This window comes from Etheostoma spectabile, chromosome 20 (assembly GCF_008692095.1).
Source record: "Etheostoma spectabile isolate EspeVRDwgs_2016 chromosome 20, UIUC_Espe_1.0, whole genome shotgun sequence".
Classification (NCBI taxonomy): Eukaryota; Metazoa; Chordata; class Actinopteri; order Perciformes; family Percidae; genus Etheostoma; species Etheostoma spectabile.
The window spans coordinates 1,824,583-1,848,578 of record NC_045752.1 but is presented as its reverse complement, the minus strand read 5'-3'; the positions used below and the strand labels follow the sequence as shown (position 1 = coordinate 1,848,578).

Genomic DNA, 23,996 nt, shown 5'->3' with positions numbered 1-23,996 from the left:
GGCTACTTTTATTTGTCTACTTTTTTAATATGAGTAGTTATGATTAAATACAAGTAGCAAAGTTTCTACTCTCCCATATTGTAATTTATATACATTTATATGTTTGTGGGCACATTGTTTAGTTTTCAACCTACTTGCGCCTTACTATTTTTTTGAAATATATAAAAATATAGTTTTATCTTTAAATAAACTGTAAAAAATATTTTATTGAAATTGTATTGAATACAGATTATTTCTTATCTTAAAAATTAGATTTTTTTTTTAGTACCATGTAAAATATATCGTCTAGTGAGCGAGCTTTATTGTCAAAACATTTAATGTGACCTAACAACCGTAATGGTTTTTTGTTGTTAAAGTTTTATAAAAAAAAAAAAAAACTCCTGGTGTAGGCGCAGTACTGGTGATCCGCCACACGGTGGCGGCAGAGTGTGATCCTTTTGCGGCTGCAGCGGCTGAACGCAAGTGCATAGCATCTGTCACTGACCGGCACGACGCAGCAGGGCGAATTAGGTGAAGTTTGACCGGTGTCTTCACACTTTTCATGAGGTGAAAAACTAAGCTTCCGCTCCACATAGACTTGCTATATTTATCTTTCAGGTTTCAGGTTAACAGCTCTTCTCACATGGCCACCTTTTCCCCATGTGCACATGCACAAGAAATGCCATTCATCGATGCTACACTGTCGGAAACATCCCCCTGACGAAGAATTTGACAAATCAGGGGCACTGCAGCGAGTGTGACCCGGTTTCAAGATGCAGTGAGGAAGAGGAGAAGAAGGGGGCATGATCAGAACAGAGAGGGGGGTTGGCAGGGGGAGAGAGAGAGTGAGAGAGACTCAGTGCCACAGTATGTTCTAGGCAGAAGAGTCCAGTCTGGCTTTCTTGCTTCAGAGAAGACACAGACCCCCTATGTCCCGAATCGGCTGGTGCAGGTAGGTAAGTAATACCAGCTATGTGCTTGGCAGACGGAGTCTATTTAGTATGACAGCGTCGTATTAGCCTGCTCTGTTAATTAAGCTTGATCCTTTAATTGGTATGCATGTGCATAGGTAGGTGACGATGGTGAAAATGTCCTGTAGCCTACATGACTCGGCTGTAGAGCAGTGACTGAGCTCGAGTCCTCTGTGAGACGGTGAAGAAGATGATTGAACTAGAGCACGTCCCTGTGTCTTTAGGTGGTGCTGTCTGGGGTAAAAGTTGAAGGAACAGGCGCAGGTTGATACAGATCCGTTTGAATGGACAAAATGCGCCGAGAGATGTAGGCAGCTGTCCGTGGTGCTGAAACTGACTGTTCCCCTATTTCAGAGCTAACTTTTTATCTCTCAAATCTACCATGTAGTGTCCTTAAAGCTTGTCATATATGATCGCTGCTGAGATCAGTTGTTTTAGACTCCACCCTGTAGATCATTGCAACAGGACTCCAGGAACTGCAATTTTGCATGTTTTTGATGCAACTTTTATGTGTGTTTATGCAAACGTTTGCAGGATTTGGGATCGAAGACGAAGGACAACAGTCAGAAAAGTCACATTAGTGGCCAATTATTTTCGCTATTGATTAATTTCAATGTTCTGACTCTACGATTGATCTTGTCGTTTGTCAGAGGATAGTGAAAAATGAAAGAAGCTGAATGTGACGTACTCAAATGACTTGTTTTGTTCAACCAACAGTCCAACACACAAAGATATTCAGTTTACTGTCAAAGAAGACAAAGCAAAGCATCAAATCTAGATCAAATTTGAGAAGCTGCAACCTGAAAATGTTAGTATAAAAAATGACTCATCAAATGATTAATCGATTATGAAAAGCAACTAGGCCTTGACATTAATAAACTAATTGTTGAAGTTACATGTGTAAAAAACAGTCCTTAATGCTCTATGTGTCTTATACAGGGTGACAGCGCTGAAGGAGAAGTAGTTGAGGTCATTTCTATTTGAGCCAAAAGTGGATTGATGGACCTCCATTATGGCAAAGTGGAAGTGATTCTACATTCTTCAACTGTGGCACAATGTCGAATATGATTTCCCTGACTGCCGTGAGCATCTTGTACCTGCCTGTTTTACTGTTTGAGGCCTTTGTCTTGTCTAATGGGAAGTATGAGAGGTCTGTGGTGCCGAGCTCTGCCTCCCGCCTGGTGGCGAGGATGGACGGGGACATTATAATCGGGGCCCTCTTCTCTGTTCACCACCAACCCTCCGCTGAGAAGGTGGCAGAGAGGAAATGTGGAGAAGTCCGCGAGCAGTACGGCATCCAAAGAGTGGAGGCCATGTTCCACGCCTTGGATCGGATTAACTCGGACCCCAACCTGTTACCCAACATCACCCTGGGCTGTGAGATCAGGGACTCCTGCTGGCATTCCTCGGTGGCTCTGGAGCAGAGCATCGAGTTCATACGAGACTCTCTCATCTCCATCCGGGACGACAGGGACGGGTCCAGGTGGTGCATCGAAGGGGTGCCCTCCAGTCAGCCACCGACAACCAAGAAGCCCATTGCGGGGGTCATCGGGCCCGGCTCCAGCTCAGTCGCAATTCAAGTTCAAAACCTTCTGCAGTTGTTCAACATCCCCCAGATTGCCTATTCTGCAACCAGTATTGACCTCAGTGACAAGACACTATTTAAGTACTTCCTCAGAGTCGTGCCCTCAGACACCCTTCAGGCCAGGGCCCTCCTGGACATCGTCAAACGATACAACTGGACTTATGTGTCTGCGGTGCACACAGAGGGTAAGACACATTTCTTTTAAAGGGGTACTCTGGTAAATTAGTATTGCACTTACATAAAGTTAGGAGACTCCCAAGAGTCAGATTTAAAAGAGAATTGTCAACATTGAAGCAGCAAAAGCAGCGACATCCTAACTTTTACTACATCTCCCATGATGCAATTTATTGGCCTCTTTCATTAGACCCTCCCTACTCCACACATCCAGTTTGTAACACAGGTTGCCTCCAGTATCACTGAAGACATAAAAACGTTTTCACAGGCGGAGTAAGGCTCCTTATGACTGAACGTCATGTGTGAAATCAGTGGACTGACAGTCCTGTACCCACCCCCCCCCCCCCCCCCCCCCCCCCCCGTAAACAGGAAATTAAAGACAAGAAGACAAAAGAAAGAAGGGCCATTTTAGAAACTCATTGTAGCACAGAGGCAGCACTTGTAGCCCTCTCTGCTGCACTGATTTAATCAATGTTGTGCTTTGCTTCAATATGCAGTGTAACTCTTGTTGTGTCTTGAGAGAGACATTTTGTAGACTGATGTTCTAACAGCAGGTGGCTGCAGACTGTTGGGCTCTCCTTTGTGAGGCTCATCTGCATGACATTAGTATAAACAGAATATCTATGGAGTATTTAGAGTTCCTTTTTTGCATCAAAGTCCAAGACCAAATTGCATATTACCAAGACACAAAATCCCTCTTTTTTTTCTTCCTCAGTTTTGCCAGGAGTCTTAGTTTGTTGCTCCCCCAGGTGTCAGTTGGTAACCGATTAACCGTTTAGTAAATTTTTATGCAAAAATGACAAACAAAACCAAATTAATTGATAATGAAAATAATCACTAGTTCTATCATGAGTTGAAACCACCGTTTAATATGCATAGAAAGAAGTTGTATTTTGTATTAACTAGTCCAGGCAGACTGACAAAAGGTCACTTTTTCACACATCCTTGTGTCTCGTTTGAAAAGACATAAATTTGCATTCATTTGCCACATTTTTTTTCTTTACATTAACTTTTGATTGATTGAAAACTACAATATATAAACATGTAGATGCTTAAACATTATAATGTAGATGATAATAATTAAAAGTGCCCTCCCACACCAAATCGTTTTTACTTTAATTTTTTGAAATATGTAAGGTCCATATGTGTTTGTGTAATGTCGGGAATGTGAAAATGAACTGCTACCTCCTCTGTCAGCTCTAGCCACTGAAAAGAAATGAGTGAGAAATCAGGCCAATCACAACAGCTGGTCAGTCTGATGTCATGTTGCCTGAGCTCATTACTATTCATGAGCTCTCTGGGTAAAGGGCACTGATAGCCAGGCTCTCATTCGCGAGCTGTTAGCCAATCGGAGGCAAGCAGCTTAGCTTGTTGAATATTAATGAGAACTGGCACAAATCAAGCTGAGTCTTCCTGGAGGATTTCTATACCACGCTAGAATGGCTTGAAACAAGGTAACCAAGGCATTTTTTTCTACAAAAAATGCTACAGTCAATGGTAGAACTTCAGACGTTGCCACAAATTAATGAAATACGTGTGGCAGGGCACCTTTAAGATTCCACCCACATTGTTGAGCAAAATGCATACCTGAAATACCCGTAAGGGTGCTGTTGCAATCTTGTGTATTTCCACTGAGAGAATGTGAGACAAGTAAGTGATAAGCTAATAAAATTCCAATCAAAACCTGGCAACCCTTCTTTGTTTACTGTGATGTGCTTTTGCCAACTCAATGATGCATTTCTTTACATATCAGACCAATTTCAACATAAATACCGAAGGTTTTTATTGAAGGTATAACCTTAACCTAAGAGTGCTCTCAGGTCCTCAGATAAGGCTGTTGAGGTTACTTTAACCCTGTATGCTCTAGTTATACTGCTCTAGATTCCATTTAACCCTCATGTTGTCCTCGGGTCAAATTGACCCGTTTTACTATATCAATGTTCTTTTTAACTACCCAATTGTAATTACCCAAAATAACATGATTGATTCCACACAACGCTCTTTTGGCAAGTACAAATCTCTACGTTCATTAATTTTGGGGTGTCTCATTCAATTTTATAGCATTTGAAAAAAAAAAAATTTAAGTGTTTTTGAAATAGTATTGAGTAAAAGTTGACATTTTCCAGTCTGTGATTATCCATCAACATACATTCCTTTAATTTAGTCCAAATAATTTCTAAATTCTGCTTTTATAACTCAAACATTAGGTATAATTTCCTATAAATGAGGTTTTTTGACCATAAATTCCCAAAATAACTGTAAAACTAAAGTTAACAAGTTAGTGTTACGTAGTGTTACACGTCAAAACAAGTGACAAACGTGTTAAAAAAGGGACAAAAACATAAAAAGTTTTTTTTTTAAATCAATAAAAAGCATCAACAAAAATTGAAATCAATTTTAATGGGACAACACAGGGGTTAAAGAAGTCTGTTTTGTCTCAGTTAACTCTCCCCGAATGCTTTGTTTAAAAAAAGACCATATTCAACATTTAAACAGTTTGAAATACTGAATACAGAGTGAACCTGTGACTCAAAACCCATGGACTCTTTCTTTAATAAAAGCGCTCCTCTCGTCTTTCTCAGGGAACTACGGGGAGAGTGGGATGGAGGTGTTCAAAGAGCTCGCCTCCCAGGACGGCATCTGCATCGCCCACTCTGACAAGATCTACAGCAACGCCGGGGAGAAGCACTTTGACAGGCTGCTGAGGAAGCTGCGTGAGCGTCTGCCTAAAGCCCGAGTTGTTGTCTGCTTCTGTGAAGGCATGACGGTCCGAGGGCTGCTCACGGCCATGAGACGGCTCGGAGTAGCCGGAGAGTTCCTCCTAATTGGCAGGTTTGTTAGCGGTTGTTTCCCCCACGGGAGTTTTAGTTTTGTCTTGGATTTTAAGTATTGGGAGAAAAGTTTTCAAACAGGAATGGTGAGAAACAATCTTTGTGTTAAGGTTAAAGTGGCTTTGTGGAATATTTGATTGGCCATGAAACTCAGTCTACATAATATGGTCAAGAAAACTGAAACAGCTTTTTGTGCCACATGGATTAACATTTGTGTCTCACCACAAGGTCCGTTTAGTTGCTGTTCTAGTGATTTCAATCATATTGTGTATTTCACTTGCTCAGTTGTCATGGAATAAGCTGTTTATTGTTTTTCTGAGCACTTTAAAGCACCCGTATTATTCTCATTTTCAGGTTCATAATTGTATTCTGAGGTTGTACCAGAATAGGTTTACATGGTTACAGTTTCAGAAAACACCATATTTTTGTTGTAAGGCACATTGCTGCAGATCCTGTTTTCACCCTGTGTGTTTAGGTCTCTGTTTTAGCTACAGAGTGAGACATCTCACTTCTATACTATCTTTGTTGCGAGTCACACATGCTCATGAGCTAGGTAAGATCACATCAGCTCGAGAACTCTTTCTCCAACTGTGGTCAGTACAAGGCAGGATTAGCTGGGAGACTTCTTCTAGACGAGGGACACCTGGAATACCTGCAGAACAGGGACAGGAAGTAGTTCTTTTGTTGGTTATGGTGACTTAGTGTGTGTTGTAGCAGTGTTTTACCTTTGAGAACGAGCTAGCGTGCTAAAAGCTAGCATGTTCTACGGTTGGCCACCTCGTCTCGGCTAGTGACGTAGAAGGCCGTGCAGATTTTGAACAGCTCACCCAGAGACTGAAGGCAGAGGACATTCAGAAACCCGTATTTCACTCAAAACAGTTTGTATGTATAAGGATTTTTTTCATAATATGGGCACTTTAAGGACTTTTCATTGAAAGACATTGAACGTTCATTTTTTACCTTGGAAATAGCAGCTGACAAACAATTTGACCGTAAGGTCCATTCAGTAGCTGTTCTAGAGCTTTGGATTGTCTTCTATGCATTCATTATTATCCAGAAAAAGGACTCTGTAAAGGAAATCTCCTGTAATATTCAGTTATGCTTTGGATGGTCACATGGAACTGAAATCCTCAGTTTTCAGGGTTGTTAGATTGTCCGAACAAGACTTGTTTTCAGGATGATGAAAATAAGTGCTGCTGCTGTTGTATTTATTTTTTAAGTTTGCAGAGGGTTTAAACAAGGTTTTAAGAGAAATGAAAGTCCAACACATCAGGCAAATTGAAAGGTTAAGTAAGAAACTTTCACCAGACTTGTGATTGTGTCTATGGACTTTCTTCTCTTGTCTTTTGGCAAGTACAGTGAGCACTCCACGCCCCTCAGCGGGAAGGCTGAAAGGGAAAGAAAGTCAGAGCAACAAAAGGACTCAGTAAAGTGAGTCAGGCTTGTTAGAGAGGCTGCATGTAGCTTTAAACACGACACTGTCACAGACGTCTGGAGCTCCACCAGCATCACTAAACAACAGTTATCCTTTTGCCACATGCAGACCACTGTTTGTTACTTGTTAAACAGTTTAAAGAGATAGTGTTTGCAGCAAAAGGATTTTATATTAATTGACAAATAAGAAAGCATAAGGTAGAACTTTATATATCCTGATGTAAATTGTTGTGCAGCAGTTGTTGTACTAAATAGGGAGCAGTGCAAATATAAAGAGAGCAACTATGAAAATACGAATAAGCTGACATTCTTCAATGCACGATGCCAAAAATATTAAAGAGGTGAACGGTATGGATCATAAATTGCTCATATCTCAAGTTGCTCATGGCTGTTAGATATGGGGGTTTAGTCTTTTGTATCTCAAGAACTCAGCAGCTGTTAAAATCTGGACAAATTTGCCGATCTATGTTTTGTTCAAACTATTTAATTGATTTTTTAAAACCTTGTCAAACCAAAATCTTGCAGACCCCTCAAACAATACAGCAGCATGTAAATCTTCAGTTGCAGAATCCCAGTTTGTGCCTCTCATGTATTAACATTTCATTCGAGTCGCAGCTAAATCGTTTTTTTTGAAAAAAATAAAAACCCAGTACGCTTCTAACCACAGAGGAGAAAATGCTTAATCCCCTGCTTGGTGGTTGTGACAAATGTTTCCCATCTAGGATGGAAACAACAAGAACATTGGCATACAGGATGTCCTGGCTGGATTTGTACAAGACACAAAATAGATTTTTGACCTTGGGATCCATTTAGTAGTAGCTGGAGCTTTCATTCAGACTGCATAAGGACTACTTCTCACCTTTTCAGCTCATTTATTGACTTTTATCAATTTGTGGTGATGATGAAGATAAACGTAGTTGACCAGACAATCTCACGGCACAGTCCATTTAGTAGCTGTTTTGGAGATTTCAGTCGTATCGCACGTATCGTCTTCCTCAGATGGAGTTCAGATTGCTTTTATTTTTCTGAGCAGGAAAGGACTTTTCCTCTAAAATGGCTTTACAAGTTCAGATTGAAAGGACATGTTTGACCTTGAAAACAAAAGTTACTCACTACAAGTTCCATTTAGTAGACTTTCTGGAGCTTTCAATTGTATAATTGTACGTTAAATTCATTAAGGTAAGATCATTTATTTATATGCAGTGGCAGTTAATTATAATAATAATAATAATAATAATAATAATAATAATAATAATAATAATAATAATAATGACACAAAAAAATGTGAAATAGTAGATTTTTCAGAAAAATGACGCCTTCATTCTGTGAGGGGAAATGCGGATGTAATACAAACTGTCTCCGCTCAGGGAGGATGGTATACACAAAGTTCATATGGAACCAAAGTATTCTTGTTGTCCTTCTGGGAGTAGATCTCTTCTGAAAGCAGAAGATGCTTTGAGTCAGGCAGTCGGCAATGAATAATGCATCCACGCAGCGAGCTCTCCCTCCCTCTCCCCGTCAGATCACAGGCAGGATGGGCTAATATGGGACAGCATCTCCAGCGTAAGCCGGGGTATGAGGAGTAGTGAACATCAGAGCTCGTATCAGCGCTCATGCCACCAGACCTTCCCTCTTTGTGGAGTCTCAGCTCACTGCAAGTCCTGTTAGGGGCAGCTGCAGCATCTGAAACCCTCACAATGGTTCATTTACTGAGAGCAGTTCACTCATTTGTTGCTGCTTTATTCACAAAGGTTGATGAAAAGGAGTAAAAAAAAACTTCTTCTTATCCCGAAAGATGAAATGAAGGCATACATGTGGAAAAAAGGGAGTTTAAACTTCCTCTCACCCCTTCCACTTGAATTTTCACTGCTGCTAAAGTCTCCACGGAAGATAAAGAAGGCCATGAGTTTGGTAGAGCACTGGGCTTGTGCGTGTGTGGTGTGTTCGTGTGTGTGTTTTCTGGGTCAAGGAGACTACTGAAAAAGGAAAATGTTTTTTAGAGCAACGCAGTAAGTGAACACATGCAGCCCTGTGTGCAGTGGGCCAATGGAGAATGCCTGAGGTGCTGGTCATCAGCCATCCGTCTTCTGCTGTGTGCAGGATGAAAAAACCCCACTGTGGCTGTTCTCACAGCTCCCACACACATCTCAAACAACACACAACTCATCGACTCTCAAGTGAAATGATAAAAGAACATATCGGTTTTATCATCCTGCGCTTGACAAAGATTTAACTCCTAATCTGTTTTGCTTTTGAAACAGTCTTCTTTTTTTATTTACTCAAACATCCTTCATTGACATGAATAGCCTCTACAAGTACTTTCAATAATGTCAGGCAGCAATACATCCTTCCCCCCCAATAGTAAATGATTCATGATAGTGGGATACGAGATTTGTGTTATAAATCTGTACAGTACAGCGCTCGTTGACGTCAGAACTGTAGGTTTTTGGCACTCAGAGTGTTGGAGTGGAGGCAGTGTGATGCTGAGAAGCAGATGGCTAGGTACTGTTGATACTGTCACACTGGACAGCCATTGTCAGTTCATTTTTGAAGTGCCAGCCAAGCCAAACGTGCTGTTGGCTTCGGGTTTTGGGCGAATGTGGGTTTTTGAAGGCTGGTATTTTTTGTACTGTGGATGAAGTGCATTTTTATGCCATATTCAGTATTAGAATGAGTCTGTTTTACACAAAGATTCGTTGTTTTGCTTCAGATTTATTTCAGCCTGAAGCATAATAGAACAGCATCATTTTTTTATACCAAAAGCAGCTGTTTTAGGAGAATCTCAGTAGTTTCTTGGTGCAGTCTTACTCACTATAGCTATTCAACAGACACACTCTGAGATAACTACGATATGCCTTTATATCACAAACAAACTACCAACACCCCCCTGCTACTACAGAGTCTACAGCCACAGCAGCTCTGGGAGGCTGTGCACCTCCTCACAGCGTCAGCATCATGGATGTGTCATTGGCCAGTGTTCTATACTATATCCCTTTACAACAAAACATTAGATAAATAAATAATGCTTAGGCGGTATAATCTTTGAGTCATGTCATGTTAACCTCATAGTGGCGCTACGTGAAAGGTCAGAGATATCAGTGTCACGTCTGGGGACCTTTTAATATCTTTGCAAAGATGAATGCAAATTCTTCCAATAGTTCAGTCAGAACCAAAATGGATATTCAAAAGATGCAAAGGATTAATTCATTAGCAAAGTAATATATATCATCGCAGATTTGACAGGGTTTTGCATGTAATTCATGTGTTCATATTGTCATGCTTTATCATACAGGACTGTTAATCAGCTGAAATATATATTAACATAACCAGACTGTTGGCTTTTGCTTTGAAGTCAGAGTTTTTGTGTTCATATGTTCCAGTTGTCATACCTTATGAGAATATTGCCATTTTGTACACAATGATTCACATTTTGTGGCCAGAAAAGGGATTATTTATTTACATGCAGTGTGTTGTTGCATTCTAGAGGGTGGTTTTGTGCTATTTAAGATCCCTCCATATCCCCTGTTCTGCTCCTTCATTTCTTACTCATGTAAGTCCCATTAATGCATCATGGCTGTGATCCCACACTAGAAATACTCAAGCTGCATTTGCAACTCAAATGAAGGGAGGTTTTTTTTTCATCGATTCAAATCTGAAGTGTCAGACAAAAAGCATTTGTCTCATCAGTATAATCTTTTGTGAGAGGATTCAATGCAGAATTGATTTCCAAATAGGCGAGCATGTATACATAAAACATAAATACTAACCATGGCCATCGGTGAGACAAAGTCACACTTACAGTAGGAGTCTGTGTGGGGGGTGGGAGCTGGTTCCTCTCCAGGGCAGATTGTACCGCTACAGTACTGATCTGTGAATTCTCACCGGACTTGTGATTGTTTTTTTTTCTTCTTTCGGCAAGTACAGTGAGCACTCCACGCCCCTCAGCGGGAAGGCTGAAAGGGAAAGAAAGTCAGAGCAACAAAAGGACTCAGTAAAGTGAGTCAGGCTTGTTAGAGAGGCTGCATGTAGCTTTAAACACGACACTGTCACAGACGTCTGGAGCTCCACCAGCATCACTAAACAACAGTTATCCTTTTGCCCCATGCAGACTGCTGTTTGTTACTTGTTATACAGTTTAAAGAATGTGTTTGCAGCAAAAGGATTTTATATTTAGCTTCAAATAAGAAAATTAAATTGGGGTAAATTGTTGTGTAGGTACAAAGTAGGAAAGAGTGCACACATAAAGAGAGCAACTATGAAAATATCAATTAACAGGTATCCAAAATATACACAATGACAAAACACAAACACAGTTAACTGATCATAAGTTGCTCATATTTAAGTTGCTTATATCTGTTAGACTTGGGGTTTGGTTTCTTGTTTCTAAAAACATTTCAGGAACTGTCAAGAATGATCCCAGTTTGTGCCTCTCGTGCATCAGCATTACATCCGAGTCAAAGTGCTAAATATCTGTTATTTTAAACAAAAAAGATTGTTGTGACTCTTGTTTGCCATCCAGGATGTCGGAAACAACAAGGACAATGACGTCATTTCCTGCCCTTGTTTTGTCCAACAAAAATATAAAAGCGTTTTTTTTTTAATGAAAATGTAAAAATACCACTAATCTAGAAAATAACTAACAATATCCTGTTAAATGTTGGTTTGCATCATATAAATTAAGCAAGGGCATACAGTAATACATAATATCATTTCCAACTGCGATGGTTAGAAAGGTCTTTGAGGGTTTTTCAGAATTGCTTCAGAAGATGTAAATCTCAATATTAGTCTGGATATATTGTTTTTATGTGCTGATGGTAATAAGTCTTTTGCTTATGTTTCTATTTTTAAAATTAGCCTGTTGAGCTAACTCTGGCCCATTTACAGTTACTTTTCTGTTGATTAATGATTACTGTCTCTGACCAATAAACTAACAGATGAAAGAAAATAAATGACCTTCTGGGGATTAAAGGTCATCAGGTTTTTTCTCCTTTTTTTCCAGAAATACAGATATTTCGCCCTGTGCCTGAAATGTAATGTCAATGCATGATAGGCAGAAATCTGGACTATTTGCGGTGTGTTCCTCTTGCAGTGATGGCTGGGCCGACCGGGTGGAGGTGGTGGAGGGATACGAACAGGAGGCTGTGGGCGGCATCACAGTGAAGCTGCAGTCTAAAGAGGTCTCCTCCTTCGATGACTACTTCCTGAAGCTCAAGCTCAGCACCAACACCCGCAACCCGTGGTTCCCCGAGTTCTGGCAGTACCGCTTCCAGTGCCGCCTTCCCGGACACCCGCTAGAGAACCTGAATTATGCACGGAACTGCACAGGTAGCTAAACAATTCGTCAGGCAACTGTTATGTTTTTCCGGGTTCACATTTTTATGCCAGTGTGCACAGCAGCTTGTCTTTTTTAACTGTTGTGATGTGTGCAATGTCCAGAGGACGATGCCAAAAGGCCCCGTAAACTGGAACACGTTCTTTAATTATGAATAAGACTGCCAGAGGCTAGAATTCTCTCAATCCAATAACACATATTTTTTTCATATTGTTCATTTTGGTGACACGTGGATTTGCAGAGGATGATGATCTAGGTAAATTTAAATCCTTTTCTTTTCCAAAGGAACACAATTAATGCATTGACCTAAGTCCTTGGTTTCTCAAAAAAGTGCTCAACAAGCATGTTTCCAAAACCTTTTTTTTTTTTTTTTTACATACTGCTCTTACATTTTTCTTTTACACATTTAGCTACAGAATATATATTTACGTTTTCAATCCCAATTTATCAGGTTGATAAGATTATTGCTGCTATTTAATCCAGTAATTCTAAAATCTTTTTTTTTTAATGAATTCTTTCAAATTCATCAAATTGATAAACGTAAATATAAAATGATGCATGCAGCAAAAAAAACTTTTATACTTTTGAGTTGATAGCTCTCAAGGTTCTTCAAGGGAAGTTGTTTTTTACCATTGCACCTCCCTTTCTTTAGTTGTTTTAAACTTTTATTCCTTTGCAGCGTTTGCACATTATTTATGAGAACGGAGCTCTCTTCTTTATTATTCTCATACGTCAAGCTTCTCTTCATCCCTACAAAGCGTCATATTTTACTAGCAGTTATTACAGTATTTATGTATCCCTCATACGTGGCGATAGAGCTATAGTTTGCTGTCCTGTCAATTCTATGGTTTTTACGATATTATTTATATTTCTTTGGTGTAGAACTCCGAGACGGTGAGTGAATCCCTCTGAATGGAACCATAAAGCTCCTCACTTTGGCAATATACGTAGAGGTTGACTGATATTAAGGTTTTACTACATGATGTGATCATTTCAGTAGTCAGCTTATATTCTTATTTCTCTCTAAACGTACTATTAATCTCAGTTAACCTCTAATATATCAAGCTATTGGGATGTTTCTATTTGTTTTTCCAGTGAGAGCCCAACATTTGATCTGCTCCCACGTTCTGCTCTCACACCCTTTTGTGACCTTAAGTCGTACAAAACAGCCCAATAACATTTGAGTGAGATGGTAACTGGCTGATCAGGCTTAAGTTGCATGTAGCCACAGATCTAGAGAAGCTACCTTTAAACAGATAGCACGTATTAATAGCGCCATTGTAGTTTGTAGTTGTAGTTGTATTCCCATTTGGACGGAGAGGGCTGAGTGGTCTTGCGGCGGCCGTGCAGCAGGAGACCCTCTGCTTGCATGCTGACATTGTGACATCATTGCATCATGACTGCAGCTCACACAGCTTAGTGAGTGAGGCAGCCATCAACACCAAGGAGCTGTTAAACTAGGTCATCACCCACAGTTCCCGTCGGACACTCACCCAGCTGCTACACAACTGAGTGTACTGTTTATGTGTCGGTTTGCACAGGCAGTTAATTTCCCAGCAGTCCTCTTTTATGATCATGGTGAGAGAAACACCAGCAACGGATGATGCTCAAAAGCTTGTCGGCCTCACGTGTCCCACTGTTGTTTTGTGCAGTGTGTGAATCTTTTCTTACACCGAGTAAATGTAGGATAAATGTAGCAACTGACGATGTGTATGACTAATGATGTAACAAGAAAAGAGAGGGAATCTCTTTGCCCGCCCTGCCCATCCATTGAAACAAGTCATATTAAATAAAGTTACAATAAAATACAATATACATTTTAGAAAAAGATTACATACTTCAGCCTCAACTCATGAGAAAATAATCCTTAAAACATAATCAATCAGCAACATTTATTTATACATTTATAAATATATTGATTTAGCCCTTTACAGCAACCTGCAGGTATCCAAATTCCTTTACATCAAGGTCTAAGAAAAAAACATAACATACAGTAAAATCAAAAGTTTGCATAAAAGCAGGACAAAGAAAGTATTAAAGGCCATTCTAAATCAATCCATTTTGAGGTTAGATTTAATAAGAGCTATTTCTGTAATAGTTCTAATGTCAGGGGGTAACCTGTTCCAAAGTCTCTTCTTGACTTTGTACCAAAACTATTATAAAACAGGTTTTTAAAGATTCTGTCAATTTATGAATTCAAATAATTTACCCTAATAACCCTATAACTTCTAGAAATGCAAACCAAAGGGCATTCAACATAGAGCTGTCAAATGAAATACCATTACTTTTTAAAATACTTTCATTAACATATACCAGCAATGAAGACTGCTGATAGTGTAACAGTAATTTTGCTTAATAGAGAGAGAGTTTTACTCACTTGAATCAAATGTTGGGTTCACATTAAAATGTTATTGCATTATCAAAGAGTAGATTACATCATAGTCATAATGGCCACCTAATATTTATTCCCTACTAGGGTAAAATAGAGTTACAAGCTGTATCATTTTCCATCAGATATTACATAACCAGTTGCTACATCACACTCAACTTCATTTCCATAAAATATGAAACAGGGATTTTTGGAACAGCTTCAGGTGACAGATACTGTAGAGTAAAGTGACAACAGCAGAGCATCACATCATATTCAGTCCAGACCACATTACATAAGCTATGGTAATTTACTGTGCTACAGTGCTGATGTGAAAATATGCTTTTTGTAAAAAACAATAATAATAAATGTAAATGTGTGAATGGCTAAAACTGATGATTGTACAAGGGCTCAAGGGCAGATAGTTAGAAAGATTTAGAAAGATTTAGATTGTTGTTGCCTTCTTACCAAGTGCTGATTTTACAAGAATGTGTTGTGCTCTGTCAAAAGATGCTTTTCCCACCAAAGGATGCTACAATAAAACGATCATCTTCCACTCCAGGAGCTGCCAAACATACGTACCTGACCCCAACATATTGAATGCATGGTGCAGCTCTTTATAATAACCCTAAGTTGACATCTTACTTTATCACAAAGCAACTAAAACAAACCTGCTTACTCTGCTTCTAGCTTGCATTACACTGAACTGATAGGGTGTGTTTGAACATCACACACTGTTTGTCTCATTCCCTCATCGCGTTTGTCTGAGGAAAAACTATATCAACAGAAGGCAACAGATCCTAAACACGTGCGAATTGTTCTGCTTGAGGAGACCCAATCTCCGTGTCACAGTATTTCAGACTTACTCTAATCCGGACTCATAAGAGTAGAAATGGATAGCCTTGCCATGGTAACAAGGTTTCTCTGAAGCCATTTTCTGAAGGCTTACAGTTCTTTTAAAGCCGGTGTTCAGCGAAAACTTATTACAAGAATGCATCTGTGAGCACCCTATCACTCCTTTGTAATATGTTACATCATGCTAGACACACCTGTACAGAAACTTTGAAATGATTATACAGCATAACACATAACATGCTACTGCTTGCAGCAATGAAGCCCCTCCTGTAAGGTTTTTCCCTTTTAATTATCTGTCCTGGAGACAAACCCTTACCGTTATCTCATGTGTGGCTGGGCAGGTTATGAAAGTCTGGAGGACAACTACGTCCAAGACAGCAAAATGGGATTCGTCATCAATGCCATCTACGCCATGGCCCACGGGCTGCAAGACATGCACACCATTCTCTGCCCTGGGACCGTGGGGCTCTGTGAAAACATGAAACCTGTCGACGGCAGCCACTTACTGGACTTTCTCCTCAAGACTTCCTTCACGGGTGTTTCTGGAGAGGACATTTGGTTTGATGAGAATGGCGACTCCCCCGGGAGGTAAAGCACACGTCCCTTCCATTCTTCTAGAAATACTCAATCCTAGAAGATGTACTCAGATGGTTTTCTTAGGTAAAAATAGCATTCCCACATTGTAGAAAAACTCAAGTGCGTCATGCATTTCAAATTTGACTTGGTACAAAAATATTAGCATTAAAATAAACCAAAAGTAAAAGTGCTCATTTTGCAAAATGTGAATTATAATATTGGATTATAATTAATGATGCATTAATGTACATAACTTTAGCATTGTAGCTTGTTAATGTGGGGCTTTTTAAAGTTTATTTCTAGATATTTTCTATATAATACTTTAAAAGGTAGTTTCTGAATTCCATCTTTAGTATGATAATGTATTTGATAATTATGTTTTGTATTATGAATTTGAATCTGGAAAGTAACTAAAGGCCAAGTATAAAGTACCTCAAAATTGTACATTACTTGAGTAAATGTACCTGTTGCTTCCCACCACTGGAAACACTGTATAAGTCTTCAGATGCTTTGCTTCACCAGAGGTGAATACTGTAATTACAGCAGCATTAAGTGACCTACAACCATTTTTAATTACATTATTTTAATGGATGTTTTCAGTTATTTATTTTAGGGTACATTTACATGTGCAGGATAATGTCCATGCTGCAATGAAAAAAACACTTTAGTGAGTCTCATGCACAAAAGAAACATTAATACTGCTAAAGTTACTGAATTTGTTCAGAACATACATAACAGTCACTTGTTTTCAGCTTCTTTCATCCATAAGCAACTAAAATTGCATTGTCAGGTGAGGTTGAGTGTTTTGAAGTTCCAGTGGGGAGTTTTTATTGCAAACCAGAGAGTAAGAGATATAAAAGACAAATCAGCACTTGGCGAAATAATCCCTGAGTCACATGTATTGATTGAGAACCTGACAGGCCCCCTGCTGATACAATATGCTGTTTTTGTGCTAAGTGGCAGTAAAACTCATGGTATTTCCCCATTAAAAATGTATTCAACATCGGCAAAACCTTGTTAAAATTATGTCTCCGTCTAACTCGTGGCTTTTTACCCACTATCAGGTATGAGATTAAGAACTTCCAGCAAGTGGAGCCTGGTGTTTATGACTACATCAACATTGGCTCCTGGCATGAGGGTCTTCTCAGTCTGGATGACGAACTGATGCACATGAACCGCAGTGACGTGGTCCGCTCTGTCTGTAGTGAGCCCTGCTCCAAAGGAGAGATCAAGGTAGGGGTCAAATCCCTTAGATATTGTCCTGCTTAAAGGACATATTGTCATTACACAGGTTACCTCTGTCTTTGCTTTGGTTTTACTGTTCTTCAAATATTTGGACTACAACTCTCTCTTTCTTCACCCTGCAGGCAGATGAACAGCTTGGTTACAATGTACAATCACAGTGATGAAGTATTTTGTCCCTACCTTTTGATAAGCATCTTTATATAAACAAACACATTGGCCTTCATCTTTTCTGATGAAGTTTTACATATTTGAAACCCAGTATTGAATGCTCATACTGTCTAGTAAGCCATCAAGTCTGCAGTTATACACGTTAATTGGTCATCAATAAAGGTTTTAATGATCAAGTCAGCCGCTGTAATGAGATGTCAATTAATGGATTTTGGTCCAGATTATTATTCATTATTAATGTTTTATAACTATAACGATCTCTTTAGTTTTGCCGTGTTAAAACAAATATTTAAATAAATACAGTAAACAGTGGGACTCCTTTTTACACTGAAACAAACTCAGGGTAGAGATCGGTACATGTAGGAAAGTATTTTTACTTTTCTCTACATGTTTTGTCATCCAGGTGATCAGGAAGGGAGAAGTGAGCTGCTGCTGGATTTGCACTGACTGTAAGGAAAACGAGATCGTCCAGGACGAGTTCACATGTAAGGCCTGTGAGCTGGGCTGGTGGCCGGATGAAGAACTGGAAGGTAGGTTTCACCTGATAGGAACACTTTACAAAGGCTGGCAGAGGACCTTCCCCTGAGAGTTAGATGAAAAGATTAATACCTTTATATCTGTTCATAAAATATAAAGCTACAGCCACCCAGCAGCCAATTAGCTTAGCTTAGCATAGTGACTGGAAACAGGGGGAAACAGCTAGCCTGGCTCTGTCTAAATGTAACAAAAACTGCCTACCAGCACTCTGTCTAATCTGTACAATAACGGAAGTGTTAAAACAATTTGGGGTTTTGAAGGGGGTTATGTGGAACTTCCTGGAGCCGCCGCAGGTTGATAGACAACCTCACAATTATGACCAGAGACTTCACGTCTCTGGTCATAAGAAGAATTAACGTCTCTGGTCATAAGACAAGAAATGGTTTGTTACATAACCCCCTGTAAAATCACAAGTTGCTGTTTTGTTTAGTTTTTGTACAAAATTAAACAAATGAGATATAGCATGTTCATTTGTGAACTTTAGAAGCGCTGAAAAGCAGACTTAAGTCTACTGTAGGTTAGCTGTTTCCCTCTGTTTCCCATCGCTATGCTAAGCTAAGCTAATCGTCTGCTGGCTGTAGCTGCATTTTGAGAACCGATTCCTACTTGGAATCGTTCTAACAATTACGATTCCAATGGAATTGTTTCTTTAATGGAATCGTTTAGAGGATTTGGTTTCAAATCTGATCATCGGATCCAAATGCCATGCAGCACAGTAAGCGGCGCTCTACTGCGGCTTTATTTTGCGTTGAAAAAGCCTTGTAAAACTGCAACCCACCACTGATTCAAAATGAAACCTTCCTTCCTTATTTGTGAAATAAGAATGTGACCCGTTTCAACTCCACCCCTCAAAGAATCAGAATCGAGAATCGATAAGAACCGGTATCAAAAGGAAGAATCAGATTTGACATCAGAATGGTTAAGATCCAAACGATGCCCAACCCTGCTGATTAGAACAGATGATTTTGCTGTTTTGCAATTTTTGCATGTAAATTGAGATGAATTTAGTTCAGTTGCCACAGGCTACAGGAGTTCCTTGCGTGATTGGTGCTTTCAGAGACAAGAGGAGATTCTTTAGTCTTATTAGAGGTTCTGTAGAAAGTTTTGTTCCTCCACGCTTTTGCCACCTATACTCTGTACAGTGTGTCCTGCTAACATTTTTGCAGCGCTATTTCGTAAACCTGTTCTGTCCTATTTCCATTGCTTTCCCATGACACCTGAGAGCCATTCATCATCTTCACAATTTTATCCGACAGCAGCCCTACTTCACTTATCACTCTTCTGGCCCACTTTCAAAGGCCTTCTGTGCTGTTCAAAGACAAGACACTTTCTTAATCGGATCATCCTGCTTCCCGGCTTTTGCAGTTATTACTATTTTTTTACCGCAAGATTTTTAGGGACACATAAATGAGAAAATGTGGGATGTCAGTTTTCTAACCCTAAACTTCCTGGCCCCAATAAATAAATAAATAAAAAAGACATAATTTAGATATTTAAAGTGTGATCCATGAGAAACAGTGATTTACTTTGTCCTGCTGCAATGCCCCCCCCCCCCCCACATTGGCTGTGGCCCAGCCTGGCCATGCCGGAGTAGAAAAGGGTTTATTTATAGTTGAGCTAAAAACCTAGTTTAAGACTTACTGTATTTTGTCAGGCTAAAATGTGTTGTATTTATTTTGAAGATTTCCCTACTATAAAGCCTTAACAATTTGAAATTCTTCAATTCATTCTTTTCACAATTGCCTTTTATTTAGGCGTTGTTTTCTCTAGATAACCAAACGCTAACCACCAAACTGATGCTGATATGCTTAAGGTTTTATGAGCTGCTTTTAGTGTAGTATTTTGGCTGTGGGTTTATATTGTCATGTTTTTATCTTTTTCAGGCTGTGAGCAAATTCCACTGCGCTACCTGGAGTGGAGCAATCCAGAGTCCATTATCCAGGTGGTTTTTGCCTGTCTGGGCATCCTGGTCACGTCATTTGTTGCCTTCATCTTTGTCTTATATCGTGACACGCCTGTGGTCAAATCCTCCAGCCGGGAGCTCTGCTACATCATCCTCGCAGGGATCTTCTTGGGCTATCTGTGTCCCTTCACCCTTATCGCCCGTCCCACCGTGGTCTCCTGCTACCTCCAGAGGCTGCTTGTGGGACTCTCTGCTGCCATGTGCTACTCCGCCCTGGTGACCAAAACCAACCGCATTGCCCGTATTCTGGCTGGCAGCAAAAAGAAAATCTGCACCAGGAAACCGAGATTCATGAGTGCCTGGGCTCAAGTGGTCATTGCCTCCATCCTGATCAGTGTCCAGCTCACCTTGGAGATTACCCTCATTATCTTGGAGCCTCCTGAACCCATCAAATCCTACCCCAGCATCAAAGAAGTTTTCCTCATCTGCAACACCAGCAACGTGGGTGTTGTGGCCCCTCTCGGCTACAACGGCTTGCTCATCATGAGCTGCACCTATTACGCCTTCAAGACCCGCAACGTTCCTGCAAATTTCAATGAAGCCAAATACATCGCCTTCACCATGTACACCACGTGTATAATATGGCTGGCGTTTGTGCCAATCTACTTTGGCAGCAACTACAAGATCATCACCACGTCTTTCTCTGTAAGCCTGAGTGTGACTGTAGCTTTGGGCTGTATGTTCACCCCAAAGATGTACATCATCATTGCCAAACCTGAGCGGAACGTGCGCAGCGCGTTCACCACCTCTGACGCTGTGCGCATGCACGTCGGCGATGGCAAAATTGCCTGCCGAAGCAACAGCCTGCTCAACATGTTCAAGAGGAAGAAGAACACTGGAAACGGCAGGTAGGTCCATTAATTGAGTCTGTGAGTCCTGCTCCTGAGGCACCTCAGGGATGCTGGTTTTACTGTAATTCCCTCTCAAAGGGAGCCTGATGTCTTACTGTATTTACTTTCTTAGGGACACCTGTTGTAAAGTGTGACGGATATAGGTCAGTGCTCAATTCACACAGCCGTTTGAACTGATGATAAAATTAAAACAAGCATCTCTGTGTGCTAAGGGATGACAAGTGGGATCACAAATACAGACTACAGGTTTCCTGCAGGGTTCACCAAATCAAATGTAATAACTTCAGACCTTTTTAATAGCACATAGAATTCAATGTAATGCCTGTTCCTACAGTCTTACCAGCCAAAGTTTGAAAGTGTGATCAAAAACCAGTGGGGACAATATGGCCTAGAATTATTTATATCCTTCTTTCTTAGTACTTTTCAGTGATGTATTCTAATAATTCCCAAGTATATAAATAATGTGACCCGGTCCCAGATAAGCGGGATAGAATGGATGGATGTATGGAGAGATTACATGAAAAACAATCCATTCATTTAACTTCATTTAAGTTGTTACTAAAAATCAAAACTTGCCCAATTTGGTCGGTGAGCTTCCCAGCTTTTAAAGCTTTTTCAAAAACCTGCAGATACCCTGGAATACTACGTACAGCATCAACATTATTCTTTCTTACATGAACCATAAATGCTGTTTTTGTCTCCACTTTTGTGGGTTCCCGTGAAGTAACAGCCATCTTTATTCTGTTCATAGTTCTAATGGAAAGTCTGTGTCATGGTCTGAACCAGGTGCAAGACATCCTCCAAAAGGGGATCACACGTGGCACAGACTGTCAGTGCACGTGAAGAGACAGGAAGCAGGTTCCAATCAGATGGCTGTCATCAAACCCTTAACTAATACCTACCAAAGCCGAGGCCTGGACTTCTCAGACCTCAGCACTAAGACTTTGTACAATGTGGCTGAGGAGGACGAGGGTGACCCGATTAGATACAATCCCCCCATCACTCCCCCAATGATGACCCACAGACACCTTCCTGACTGTGGGCTTATAAAAGACATGGAGGAGGTGAAGCTCTACAAACCTCAGCATCAGCAGCCAAATAGCATGATCCCCCAACACGTCGTCCTGGACCACCAACATGGGAACGTGATGGTTGGTAAATTCAACAGTGACATCCCTGATCTTAATGATATGATTAGCATGCCCGAGGCGGTGAGCGGCGGCATGCCCGTATACCACCAGGCCCACCTGATCCAGCAGGAGCCGGTCCTGCCTCTGCACATGGACCTGTTTGATGAGGAGCCCTCTCCCCCTTTAGAGGACGAGGAGATGGAGAATGAGCAGTTTGGCCTTCTCCACGGCTACATGTACAACAACGCCCAGATTCATGATGAGGACTTTGTTGAGGTCAAATTAGCCATGGAAAACTCTCTGGCCCTAATGCCTCCGTCCCCTTTCCGAGATTGCGCTGCTCCTCCAGTGAGCCCCTTCCCCAATTCGCCGGTGTCCGAGTCGATTTTGTGCAATCCTACAAATATGACATATGCCTCTGTAATCCTCAAAGACTTCAAGCAAAGCTCCTCAACTCTGTGAGGGTGCACTCTAAATATTACCAGTTGTTGTACTATATTTTCAAGTTTCTAATGATGTGCTGTATATGATATGTAAGAAAGAAGTCATTTTGTTGTCTGACAAGTCATTTTTCACTCTATAATTGATAGCTGTTACATGATAAGGATGAACAACAAGGCACTACATTTTAAAATGGTTTTAGATGTCTACAATAGTGACAAACAATGACACTTACAAACATTTATTTAAATGCTAATATAAGATTTTAGGATTAAATACATTTTGTGCTTAACAATAAGACAAGCAACTATAAATTGCCTATGTACATTTATTACTATAAACAGATTTCTTTGAGAAAATATAGGCAACATTACAAGCAGATGATTTTACTGATATTAAACAGCGCGACTTAATGAGGAATATAGTTTGTATGTAAAATCGGATTTGTCGATAGTATTTTTAGAAAATATGTTTTGTGTTACACATTGTGACTTTTCTGTTTTATTAAGAACGAAAGAAATTGAAAAGTTTAAAGGAATAGTTAGTAATTGGGAAAATACAATTATTGCTTTCTTGAAGAGAGGTTGATGAGAAGATTGAATTCCCTCTAACATCTGTCTGCTAAATATAAAGCTAAGTTTAGCATAAAGACTGGAAAAGGGCAAAAGGGGGTCTTTTCTCACCAAGAGCTGTATGAATAACAAGCTAATATCTAATTATCCCAACACATTTTTTGTTTTTCGCGTGTCATTTCACGACATATGTCTCTACTGACTTGTGACGTAGTACGAAGAGCGAGATGGGTCAAACAACCAGGACTTTCACCCAGGAGACCCATGTTTGTGTCTTGTGTGGAACCAAAAGTCAACAACCAAAAGGTCCGGAAGAAGAATATTAACCACGTGTTTAAAACTTGACAAGTTGGGACATGGGCGTTTAAATGACATAAACACAAATTTTAAAAAGCTTGACATGACACGCAAAATGTCCTTAAAGATATAGTGCGTCGTGTCATTTGGCAATGGCTTGAATGAAACTAATGATGTTGATGTTCAATAATGCACAAAAGCTTTAAAAGTGGCAAGCTAATTTTACACCTTCATATGAGCTCATGTTGGAAACAATTCATACATTTTAATTATTAGACTTTTTGGATTAAACAAACAGGATATAAGGATTTATTCAGTGAGTTGTTACTGTAGGCATATTTTGTGACCTTTAGACAGAGCGAGGCTAGCTGTTTTCCCTTTTCGAGTCTTCATGCTAAGCTATGCTAACTACTGATGGTAGCTTCATATAAGGTGTACAATACAGGTGCTACAATACATGAGAGTGGTATCAAACTTCTCATATAATGAAACATTTTTGACAAGAAAGCACATTTCTCAAAACTTTTGATTTAAACTGGTAGAGCAGAATAAAAATGTTTTTCTTTGATGAAATTTAAAACATCTACATGATTTCTTGTTGGAAAAAACAAGCACTTATCTGTGATTTTTATTTCTTGATACGGTATGCCAAGCAAGTGCACAGACTGTATCACGAATGTAGCAGAG

General features: G+C 40.0%; 1 protein-coding gene across 6 annotated transcripts; it reads left to right on the top strand.

Annotated features, from left to right (window-relative positions):
- The first annotated feature begins 408 nt into the window (after window positions 1-408).
- grm1b (glutamate receptor, metabotropic 1b) lies at window positions 409-23,910 on the top strand. 6 transcript variants are annotated; one of them, XM_032500812.1, is made up of 11 exons: window positions 409-935; window positions 1,890-2,720; window positions 5,292-5,541; window positions 12,064-12,299; window positions 12,548-12,562; window positions 13,189-13,200; window positions 15,871-16,117; window positions 17,170-17,338; window positions 17,922-18,048; window positions 19,939-20,866; window positions 20,982-21,596. In XM_032500812.1, exons 2-11 carry the CDS (start codon window positions 2,006-2,008, stop codon window positions 21,001-21,003), a joined length of 2,721 nt encoding a protein of 906 aa, XP_032356703.1. In that variant the 5' UTR covers window positions 409-935; window positions 1,890-2,005; the 3' UTR covers window positions 21,004-21,596. The 6 variants fall into 6 exon arrangements, with proteins under 6 accessions (XP_032356703.1, XP_032356702.1, XP_032356699.1 ...); XM_032500811.1 differs by lacking the exon at window positions 20,982-21,596 and adding an exon at window positions 21,656-22,024 and having other exon boundaries at window positions 410-935; XM_032500808.1 differs by lacking the exon at window positions 20,982-21,596 and adding an exon at window positions 21,621-23,910 and having other exon boundaries at window positions 411-931.
- The last annotated feature ends 86 nt before the right edge of the window (window positions 23,911-23,996 follow it).

Coding starts and splice junctions, on each gene's coding strand:
- grm1b (XM_032500808.1), top strand. CDS start 2,006: ATGTCGAATATGATTTCCCTGACTGCCGTGAGCATCTTGTACCTGCCT. Junction 2,721..5,291: donor GTCTGCGGTGCACACAGAGG/GTAAGACACATT, acceptor CGTCTTTCTCAG/GGAACTACGGGGAGAGTGGG. Junction 5,542..12,063: donor GAGTTCCTCCTAATTGGCAG/GTTTGTTAGCGG, acceptor TTCCTCTTGCAG/TGATGGCTGGGCCGACCGGG.